Raw genomic sequence first — 11433 nt, forward strand, 5'->3', positions numbered from 1 at the left:
CGTCAATACCAAATCACAGGGAGCCTCGAGCTCACTCGTTCCTGCCGCCGGCCCGGCTGCGGGAGCCGCGGGGGACCTTCTTCGTCGGCGACGCCGCCGCTGGGAGGCGGCCCTCCAAAGCCCAGAGCTGAACGACCAACTCTGGGCCGTCCGGCAGGCTGAGTATGCCACCCGTGTCCAGGGACTGCGAGCCGCCACCTAAAGCCACCGAGACCAAATTGCCGGCCCATTGTGTCCAATAAAGCCTTTTCTCTCTCTCTCACTCAATCCACACCGTACAAAACGCTGCATTCGTCATTTCACGCCGCTTGATGCTGTTTAAGACGTTCGCATGACGTTTCAGTTGGTGAGTAAAGCTTCGATTGTAAAAGCTTCAGCTGCTACTTTTTTTAATGTACGTCATTATTCCAATGGGTGTGCCTTTGGTGTCTTCCCGTCAGTGTTAATTATGCAAAAAAAAAATATTTGGTAAAGCACCGAATCGAACACAACGCCATTCGATTCATTATTCGAAATTTTCGATTATTCGAACACCCCTACAAGACTTCGAATGTTTCGACGTTCGGGCTATGCGCTCTGTGAATGCCGTACTCGGTAAACATCCCCTGTGACCAGTGAACATGTACTACACGCGGTAAATTAGAAGAAAAACAGTGGAATGGCTCGCGTAATTTAAAAGTCGCGTAATTCGTTTAAAAACTTACACATGCCTGGCTGGCTGTTTGCTGAATTTCGAAATATGGACGCTTACCAGAAGATGCGATACATGCGTTCAGCAGGAATGGAGTCTCCATGCCATCGCCGTTAAGATCACCTGCAGCACGATTATTTCGCACAACGATAAAGTTGGCGCACAGCGGATGATACCTCAAAGCTTCCGTCATGGCTTGTAACACTGCTTACCACATTTATCGCACTTGTCAGTCTTCGTCTCCGCATCTTTTGAGGGCAAGGTCCACTTCGCGCTTCCCGGTCTATTGCATGGCCATACGAATTGACAAACATAAGAGTTTACACGCTGAAGTACAATTAAAACGTAATGTAGCACTCTAACACATCCACTTCGTTAATGGTTAACACGCAAACAAAGGAAAAAAGGCGGCGACGAGAGCGACAGAGGGTAAAGCTGTTTGATTCGCAGAGAAGCGGGCAGTACCATTTCTCCCTCCCGGGTAAGGCCGCTTCGTGCGCGGGTTGGAAAACTTTGGAGGGCGTACGCGTACGCATGAGACCGCGGTCAGCAGCGGACGAGTCCATTTCTGCCTTTATAGTGAACGGCCCCTTTCGGTTCCGGCATCACTATTCTCTTGCCGCTATTGTACAAAAACGCGTTGCGAGCAAGGTGTAAGGAAAAAAAAGTAATTTTCTTACACCGTGGTTGTGAAAAAAAAAAAAAAGATGCGCGTGACATATAGCACAATATTGGGCTCGAGCTGTTGGGTTGGGGGGAATTTGTGAATAATTATTCAAACATTTTTTATTGATTAGTTTAATTAAATAAAACCAGACCTCTATTGCAATTATATTGTTTGCGGCACAATTTTGATTGATTATTTGTTGAATGATTTTTCAATTCATGAAGTTAGGCTACTGGTGGAAATCTTGGAGGCAATATCAAACAGTGGTACACGTCATTCGGTTCGATCCTGACCTCTGGTGTAGGGATAGGCATTGCGTCGACGGTTACGTATAGTGCTCACTCTTTTGTCTCGTCGACCTCGTTGAACGCGCGCGTGGAAACGTGAAGTTTGTGGTGAAATTGTGTTGTGTTTTCGAGAGCCTGCGTTAGTCAGCACTCGCATCTACTTTTCTCGGACGGCTAATTCCTGCTGGACAAACATGGAAGGCTACAGATACACGCTGACCGGGTTCGGCGAATTCCTCGAACTGCGTAGTGTCTCGTTCGCCCAGCCGATGGCGGCCATACGCGTCTGCGTCATCTGTGGTCCGGTCCTTCCCGCATCCAGGTACTTCGGTGCGGTCACGGCTTGTGCGATCACTGTTACTCGCACATAGAGAGCTTCGATCGTTGTCCCGCGGACGGCGCAAAGCTCGAAGCGCGCACCTCAGTTGAACCGCTCATTTTCAAGCTTTCCGATCTCGAGCAGCGTCGCGTCTATTGCGCAGCCGCCAGTGACGCCAACAGTGGCTGCGGCTTCGCCGGAACGTTATATGAGCTGAGAAACCACTTGACCCAGTGCGGCGGCGGCAAAGTCAGGTGCTACAAATGCCACCGACCCATCGCTCGGGACTCACTCAGGGGCCAGATGCGGACATGTCCTGGTGAGACAGAGATGAGGGCGGCGGTTGGATCTCATAGCTGTAGCACAGAACCCACTGACGTCAGGTCCTTGCCGGAGCGAGTAGCTAGCCTCGAACGCGAGTTGCGCAAGGTTCGGCAAGAACTACAAGACTTGGGTGATCCAACAGATTCGAAGAAGCGAAAGTCTGCGCCGACAATACTGGGGCCGTTTTGCGCCGCTTCGGCAGCCGGTGTCCTGATCACTACCTGCAAGTTCAGTGACGTCGACGCCACGTATGACTCTCTGAACAGGGACAACAAGACACGCAGGATAGCAAGCGACACGTACATGTTGGGCGGTTACACGTTCCGACTCGACTGCGAGTTAAAGAAGAGGCCCACAACTGGTTATGTGCGCTTTATTTTTCACTTGCGGGACGGTGAATGGGACAGTTACGTGGAGTGGCCCTTCAGCAAGAAGGTGACCCTGATCGTGATGCATCTCAGGGACGCCGCGAAGAGCATCCGCCTACCACTGAACCCGAAGTCCAAATGCAATATGGTGCAGAGACCGCGGTCAGATTCCTGGAACTGGGGACAGTGGACGACGGCGATAAAGTGGGAGACCATCAAACTTCAAGGCTTTGTGGATAAGGGGGCCCTGTACCTCAACGTAGAGTTCGAGTGACGGCCACTTGTTTGCAAGATCGTTGCTCGCGCGTTTCAGTCGCCGGCGAGATCCGCCTTGCGGGTGAACAATCATACAGTCCATGGAACTTTTTTATTGTTATTATTATTTTTTTACATTTCACAACCGAGTAAGGTTGTGCAAGAGACCGTTGTCCTAGCGTTTCCCTACAAACATGAAACTGTTGTGGTTTGCGCAAGTGCGAAATGTCGGGGATACCTATTTTGTGTAAACTGCTAAAACCTTCATTTGCTGCTTTAATAAAATGTTAATGACATTTGACGTGCGGCTTTGTTGCATTGAAATTTGGAAGTTCCCGCACCAACTTGTAGTGATGCGCCGTGTACTTAAGAGGCGTCTGCTTGGGCATGGTAGCGACAGTGTGTTCTGAACACTAAAAATGCATTCATAGATGCATGCAGGGTTGTATAATAGAAATTAAGACGCCCCCTCCACTCCCCATCTTTCAATTGGACGAGTCGGAAAGAAAGCAACCTATGGATGCAAAAATGAATGACATGGTGCTCACTACGGCATTTCTTTGGTTCATCCCATTATCGCAAAACACTGCATAAAATCTTGCAATTTGAACAATGACGAGAAAGGTTTAAATGTGACTCACTTAACGCCCCCGATTCGATGATCGGAGGCCGAGGGAGCACCCCCCGGCCTTATTTGTGCAAGCTTATGAAGCAACAGAGTAAACATGACCAGCCTGAAGAACATTTATTGGGCTAGCATGACACAAAACAACTTTAAATCTGACATCAAACAAGTGTCAGCTCGAAATGTTAAAAAAACATTGGACAGCCGTTTTCACTTCAACAGTCAAAATTCTACTGCGAAACTATGAAAACTATCTATTGATACCTTAGTGGCAAGAAATAAAGAATAAAATGTTCGTTTAATGGTTAGACTTATAGCTCTCTTAACCCTTTCAGGGTAGACTGTTTTAGGGAAATTCATGTTGAAATATGTAACTTTTTTATTGCTGAAATAAATCCTTCAGACCATTCTATTTTTAAAAAATGGCTATTTTTTTCGGGACCGTAAAGTAACAAAAGATATTTTTTGTTTTTACATAGACAGTTTATTTATAGCAACATCAAGCGAAATCCTGAACACTGACATTTTTACGATTTATATAAGAAAGTATCATGCATTATAATAAACATAGCTCAAAGACGTACAAAAATAAGCGCACTTGGGCAGTTTTTTAGTGAAAAATGTTTTTGCTTTAACACTAAACGTTGGGTAATAGTCACCCGGCCATGATCCGATCCTAATCGCATCGCCGCACACACTTAAGAGATGTCACTCCTTCATGATTATCTGAATCTGAACTTTAAGTAAAAGTTCATCTGGTCAGCTGAAATTCAAGGAATCAGATTTTGCACTTGGGGAATAGTCAGCATCGTAAGAATGAACCCTCGGCGCGTGCTTTTAGGGCACAAGTGATCTTCGCGATTGAGGGCACGAAAGAAATCTGTATGGTTGTGTGTCCTTCCAGGCAGCAAAATGAGTGAGAAGGCGTCTTGTCACCAACAAGACGGAATTAGTTTTCCCGAGTCCCCAAAACATAAAACGCAACCACGTCGGCGGCGTCTGCGTAATTTAGCGCCGCACGGAAACATAATTTCGCCCCGGGGAGAAATAAACGAGATAATCACAAGTGGTCCCTTTGAGAGATTGGAAACCAGACAGCGATCAGCCTTGCGGGCGTGGGAAGCGGTAACCACCCGAAGGACGAAACCGAAACCAGCCACACTGCGCGCGCGCGTTCGAATGCGCAAGCGACTTCCTTAGCGCTACCTTGCGAAGTATAAAATGAAATAACAACGTAGAGGCATCGGCGCATTAAAAAACGTGTTTCCCGAAGCATGGCAGCACATGCCATCAAGAAAAATCATCGAAAAAGGCGTGCGCTTTAATTAGCCTAACCAAGCGCTCTGTGGCGCAAGAGAATCACCGCTTTTCGAAAAGAAAAAAAACTGATGAACATCAGTACATTAAAAAAATTCCACGTATTTCCGAAGTGTGGCGGCACGTCGAAGCAGACCCGCGTTTTAAACATAGTGGCAGTGCTGTACATGTACGGCGAAAACCATTTGGTCCATGCTAGGTGCTGCCGTACATGTACGGCGAAAACCGTTAAGCGGTTAATTATATCGACAACCACCTCAAGTACACTGAAATCGGAACTAAACACTTCGTTTAAGTTTCGACGCAGGCGACGACGTCGAACGCGGGCTGAACATGGATTTAAGTAAGACCTCTACGCGACAACGAAATCGTCGCGACATACTAAGATCAGTCACAGCCCGTGATTGATTTCACCCGTTTGGCCTATAAGGTCAAAGCAAAATCTAAAAGGCTACCTTCACTAGGTTGACACCCAGTTCGGATTGATACTCATTGTGCAAATAAATGTGCATCCAGTGGCGGCACCACTACAGTCTTTGTACGTTTGTTCCGGCATAGTTCGGATATTGAAGAAAACAAACTAGTGCTTATTCCGTAGCGCGGTACTCTCGTGCTGCACCTTTCAATGTGTACCGTTGGATCAGCCGGCCGCAGCCAGAAATTTTTATTGGGTTGGGGGTGTGCATAGGGTCCCCCGTCAGGAAAGGAGGAAGCGAATGTTCGTCGCAGTGCCCCCCTCCACTCAATGTAGGGGGCAGATAATACAACCAGGATGGACCAACTCACCCAAATGAAGCTCTTGAAGCCGAAACGGTTTTATTTATTGACATCACCGAGCACGCTGCACTGTTGGACAGCAGCTAGTCCAATTTTGCTCATGTGTGGATGACAAGTTGTGGAAGCATGTTATAGGCTGCTAAAAAAGCCTGGACTGGTCTCTACCCGCGGACCAGTGGCGTATGCAGAAATTATCTTCATCACTCTAGTACCACCGTTCCCCTCCCCCCCCCCCCTTTTTCTCCATGCATAGTAGCAAGCCAGCTCGCACAAGCTCACACCAAGCCTATTTTCCAATAAATTCTCTTTCTCGCTCTATGGTGGGGCACGTGCGCATCCTTGATCTAAACGGGGACCGGGCAGGAGAGTTTGGCTGAGCGTCTTTTTCTGCTCTGCATCCCACAGCAGAGGATGAAAATAATTTCTGGAGGGTGAAGACGAGTCCGGCGTGCCATCTGGCACCTGTGGCTACATCACCGCAGCGCACAATTTATTTTATCAGCGAGGCGAAGGCTAAAGGACCAAAGGCCCGTGTACATGGATGCGACGGGGGCGGGCTGAGTTGAGTGGCGGGTTCAGCTTACCTCGACGCGCCCGAGTTTATATGAACTCGCACGGACGAGTTGAGGTGAGCGGTGACCGCAGCGACGCTTTGCGTCGAGGCGAGCCGAAAGCCCGTCTTCCGGTACCGGTTTCCGCTCCTCCAAGCCTGCACTCTCGCCTCTCGCCGCTGTGGGCTGCGGTTGTTTACGCAGTTGTCGCTCCGCCCCTGCGATGGCTGTCTTGGTATTTTTTCTCAGTTTGCACCAGCTGTACTTTATGGTTGTGTTGGTGTCTTGTCGCTTGTCGCTAATACGAATTAAGCGGCGCCCTGAACCTCGTTGAAAATTTTAAATTGAAAGCAATAAGCAGTTTTTAAATGAAAATGACTAAAGACCCTCATCAATTGTTGGAACAAAGTGTACAGTTCCACCACAATTAAGTGCACCGTGTTACTCTTGCCTCATACGCTCACCCTGTTTGGCTAATCTGATTTCTGTGGCTTTTGCACCGGACAGTGAGATACATACACGATGAATTTTTAAACTGAGGGCTTGTAATTTCAATTGGAATGCAATATACATTTTTGAGTAAAATTTCTATCGGCTTACGTAAGCGTTTCTTCAAATTCTTCCAACAGGTCCTTATTTGCTCCCACGTCCACGTCAGGCCCCGTTCCTTCAAACATCTTTCCAGTTCCATGAATATTTTCTTATTTTTTTGCCGCTTGCTATCGAGCAAATCACTCATTTTTTTCTCGTTGACTAAAGCTAGCAACGTCGTTATTTTATCATCTGTCCACATGGTGCGTGGAGCCCGCGAGGATGTCATCGTGCCTAGCGCGCGCGTACCGGCCGACAGGGAAAGAGCAACGTCGGAGTGATGGGGACAGGGGAAGCGGAGACAGCGACGGGCGGGAGAGGTCACGAGCCGTCAACTCAGCGCGACCGGTTATACATGCCCTTTCTGAGCGCTGCGAGTTCGGTGAACCTACCCCCTGTCTCCGGGTCGACGGGACTCGCCGCGACGACTCTTCACCCCGACGCGTCCGCTTATACATGGGGAGGGCGAGTCCAGAAAACCTGTTTATTTCGACTCAACGCGCCCTCGTCGGGTCAATGTGAACGGGCCTCAAATGAGTTACCGGGGAGCTATGCTGCTTATGTATGTAGCCCCGCAACCATGTCCACGTTATTCACTTGAAAATTAAAAATTAATAAACACGTTATTGTAGATTTTGTATTGGAAGCTATTCGAAAGGTCTGAGGCAATACCAGCGAGTAAATAAATAAATAAATAATAAAAGGGAGAATGTGTTCAGGGTTCTTCGGGTTAGTGAGTGCTTGTCACCTTTGCGATCGGGCTCTTGTCAACAAGTCAAAGAGGTGAAGCGGGCTATAGTTTACTGCTTTTCGGAATTCTGATTAATTTTAGCAGGGCAAGCTGCTAAGCTCAATGAACGCTCTTTCACGCGAAGTATGTGGTCTGTGTAACACGCAAAAAAAAAAAAACACCATCGCTTGCGTAGACCTTTTCACAGGAGAGAAAAAATGCCGCCATGCTGGGCCGCGCCGGAAGATCGGCAGTACACTTTTGGGGAGTCACGCAAGTTTGGTACAGCCCAAAGAGGACTATTTGTGCCAGCGCGCTCATTATTAATAATTTACATATACAAACGTATATGTAAAAGCATTTACCAGCGCATTTTGAAGTTAGATATGATGTCTGCTCGTCCTGTCTACCTGCGCATGTCCCGAGTATGTCTGTTTTTATTTAGAGATGCTAAAATATGACTGAAAGCTACCTGTCAAACTGTGTAAAGGAGGAGGAGGAATAATATTTAAACAAAATGTAAATTTTTATGTATAGATATTAGATATACTTGGAATAGATATTGGTCCACACGTAACCCTTTGTAAAGGTTGTTTCGCTGCACTCAATGGTGTTAAGCCGTGAAAGCACCTGATCAAGTGTAAGTTAGTATTGATGTATTTCTTCTAAAGGTAATTTAATTGCAGTGAAAAAGTGCTATACCTTGACAACGCCTATCCAAAATAAATTTGCACTGTTGTGAAGCCCCACTTCAAGGTTAAATGAGCGTATTACCCTCACATCAATTCATCATTTTTTAAGTTTAAAAGCTAGTTATACAAGCCTATAAGGTTTAAGTAACGAAAACTTTAAAATATAACATAGCTCACAGGTTACGACTTGCATCCTTATAAAAGTCAAATCCTCCTACTATTCAAAGAATAGTTTCCAATTCTTTGAACTAAAGAAATGGACAGATATATATATATATATATATATATATATATATATATATATATATATATATATATATATATATATATATATATATATATATATATATATATATATATATATATAGGGAAAGAAGTGTATACCTAAGGGCTCGTTTTTCCGTGTTTTGCCACAATACTAATGAGATCTAACAGACAGTAATGCCAAAGAATGTACGGGGGAAGTTATTAGAACCAATGGAATATAAATAGGAAGAAAGAAAAGTGGGTGAAAAAATAACCAGCCGTGAACAGGGATCGAACCTACGACCTTTGAATAACGCGTTATTCGAAGCATCGAACGCGTTATTCGAAGGTTGTAGGTTCGATTCCTGCTCACGGCTGGTTATTTTTTCACCCACTTTTCTTTCTTCATATCACTTATATATATATATGTATATATATATATATATATATATATATATATATAAATATATATATATATATATATATATATATATATAAATATATATATATATATATATATATATATATATATAGGTATGAGATATGGCACAACGGGAGCGTTGTCAATAGGATAAATATATTTATTTTCCAACAGTTTCGGGAGGGGTCCTCCCATCATCAGGGGATGAGTTATACTGACATGAGCTTCCAAACTTCGATGCTGCCGCGTCCCTCTCGCCTTGAAAAATGTTTGCGAGAGTGAGAGGGAACTAGAAAAAGGAAAAAAAAGGGGGGGGGAGAAAAAAGACGAAAAAGAAAAAGAAAGAAAGTAAAAAAGAGGAAGAACCACTGTCAACACTGAGAACGAAGCCAACTGTCCGTCTACATCCACATACGGTTCATATCACGTGCTGTTCAGTTCTTGACGTGTGTCGGGCCACCCAAGATTGTCGCCGCGGTGCCGGGAGGGTCCGTGACGGCGTGCATAAAGAAAGGGGTTTCCCCGTAATGGGTCGGTCGGCGGGCGGCGTGCGTAAAGGAAGGAATTCCCGTTAATGGGTCGGTCGGCTATTTACCTTTAATCTTCGTCCGTTTCCCTTCAATGGTCATCAAGTGGTAGGCGAAGGTAAGCACTTTGTATGTGAATGTGAAAAAAAAAAGAAAGGACAGTGTACACGTACGAGTCAGTCAGAAAAAAGCATGGTCTCCAGCTATCAATCTTTGTCACCAATTTTCTCCTGGCTTACTTCTCGGAGGCAGTTGAGTTTTCCGGGGTCCTCGTTGATGCCGGTTACTACTGTACGAAATTTGAAAATAAAATATGTCTCACGCTGTTCGCGCTCGCGTCTGTTTGAGAAACCGGACTGCAAAAGAGTTACGCTGATATTTTCAAAACTGTGGTTTGGCAGGCGCAGATGTCTAGATAAAGGTAGCTTCGGCAGTGAAGTGGCGTGGTACCGGTGATTATTGAACCGCAGCCGAAATGGCGTGTCTGTTTGGCCGATATATTCTTGTCCACAGATGTTGCAATGTAGCATGTATATTACGTTACTGGAGTCACAATTAAGGCTTTCAGTTATGCAGAATTTGAAATCCGAGAAGTTCGCTTTGGATTCACATGTTGTGACCATCTGTGGGCATACCTTGCATCGAGCTTTTCCGCAGGGATGGCACCCTGATTGAAATTTGGGGGTGTTTGTCTTTGCTCTGACAAGAATGTCCTTCAGATTTTTATCCCGGCGGTACACCACGTGAGGTGGCTTCGCGAAAATAGAAGTTAGTCGTTTGCTTTGCCTGATTATGTTGAAATGGCGGGAAAGTATGTTGTTGATTCGTGGCGCTGATGAGGAGTAAGTTAGTACAAGGTTCGTTTGGGAAGTCGTTTTAGATACTCTGTTTGGTCCCTTAATTATATCATTCCTGTTCACGTTGCGAGCACGTAGTATGGCATCGTCAATAATGTCTTACGGATAATTTTGTTTCAATAAGGAATGCTTTAGGTGTTCCGCGTGTCTGTCAAATTCCCGCATATCGGTGCATATTCTTCGGTACCGGTAGGCCTGAGAATATGGAATACCCGTTTTGCAATGCTTTGGGTGGCTGCTGTTGAAATGTAGGTACATTTGACGGTCTGTAGGCTTTTTGTAAAGGGTTGTTGACAAGCGGTCATTTTCGACCGTGACAGTGACGTCCAAAAAGTTAATGCTAGTTTTGGAAATTTTGTGCGTGAATTTTATTGACGGGTGGCATTTGTTAAAATTCTCTATGAAGCGGAAAAGACTTCCCTCATCATGGTTCCATATCATAAAAATATCGTCTAAGTATCTTCTGTAGTAGAAAGGTTTCAAGGTGCGTCCCTCAATGAATGGGATTTCAAGTGAAGCCATAAAGGTGCTCGCGAAGTTTGGTGCCATTTTCGTGCCCATTGCAGTGCCACTGACCTGAAGGAAATGCTTGCCGTTGAACTCAAAATGGTTATAATTTAGTTTAAATGGTTAATTCATAATATATATATATATATATATATATATATATATATATATATATATATATATATATATATATATATATATATATACATATATATATATATATATATATATATATATATATATATATATATATATATATATATATATATATATATATTTAGTGCAGATTATATGGGTCATGATAAATATGCCCATTATTTTTTATAATACGCAACATATACTATTCAAATTTGATCAGAAGTTATTCTCTCATAATCAGTATTTACTTCAAAGCTCAAACTTGCTATTCGCACAAGCCTAATTCTATGCCCTCTGTCAAGTACCAAAAATAGGAAGAAAGTAAAACAAAGGGAAAGGTGATGCGGTATCTAATTAGCAGAAATAAAAAGGTATCCGGGTGCCCTTTTATTTAACTTGTGCTTGAATTTATGAATGTTTTGCTCTTTGTGAAGGTGGCATCATTACTTTTGTTAACAATCTCTATAGAAACCACAGATATCCCTCGGAAATCCATTATTTATCTGTTTCAGTTGTAATAGATATGCAAAGAAGATCCGTGAA

At 44.4% G+C, this 11433-nt stretch overlaps 1 protein-coding gene across 1 annotated transcript; it reads left to right on the plus strand.

The window, feature by feature from the left end:
• Nucleotides 1–1839: 1839 nt before the first annotated feature.
• Nucleotides 1840–2930, plus strand: LOC119176849 (uncharacterized). Its single transcript, XM_075876446.1, has 2 exons — nucleotides 1840–1975; nucleotides 2017–2930. Exons 1-2 carry the CDS (start codon nucleotides 1840–1842, stop codon nucleotides 2928–2930), a joined length of 1050 nt encoding a protein of 349 aa, XP_075732561.1.
• The last annotated feature ends 8503 nt before the right edge of the window (nucleotides 2931–11433 follow it).

Source organism: Rhipicephalus microplus, chromosome X, assembly GCF_043290135.1.
Source record: "Rhipicephalus microplus isolate Deutch F79 chromosome X, USDA_Rmic, whole genome shotgun sequence".
Taxonomy (NCBI): domain Eukaryota; kingdom Metazoa; phylum Arthropoda; class Arachnida; order Ixodida; family Ixodidae; genus Rhipicephalus; species Rhipicephalus microplus.

Bases quoted from the DNA above. Each gene is read 5' to 3' on its own strand.
- LOC119176849 (XM_075876446.1), top strand. From the start codon at position 1,840: ATGGAAGGCTACAGATACACGCTGACCGGGTTCGGCGAATTCCTCGAA. The intron at 1,976-2,016 runs GTGCGGTCACGG...ACTCGCACATAG, and splicing joins TCCCGCATCCAGGTACTTCG to AGAGCTTCGATCGTTGTCCC.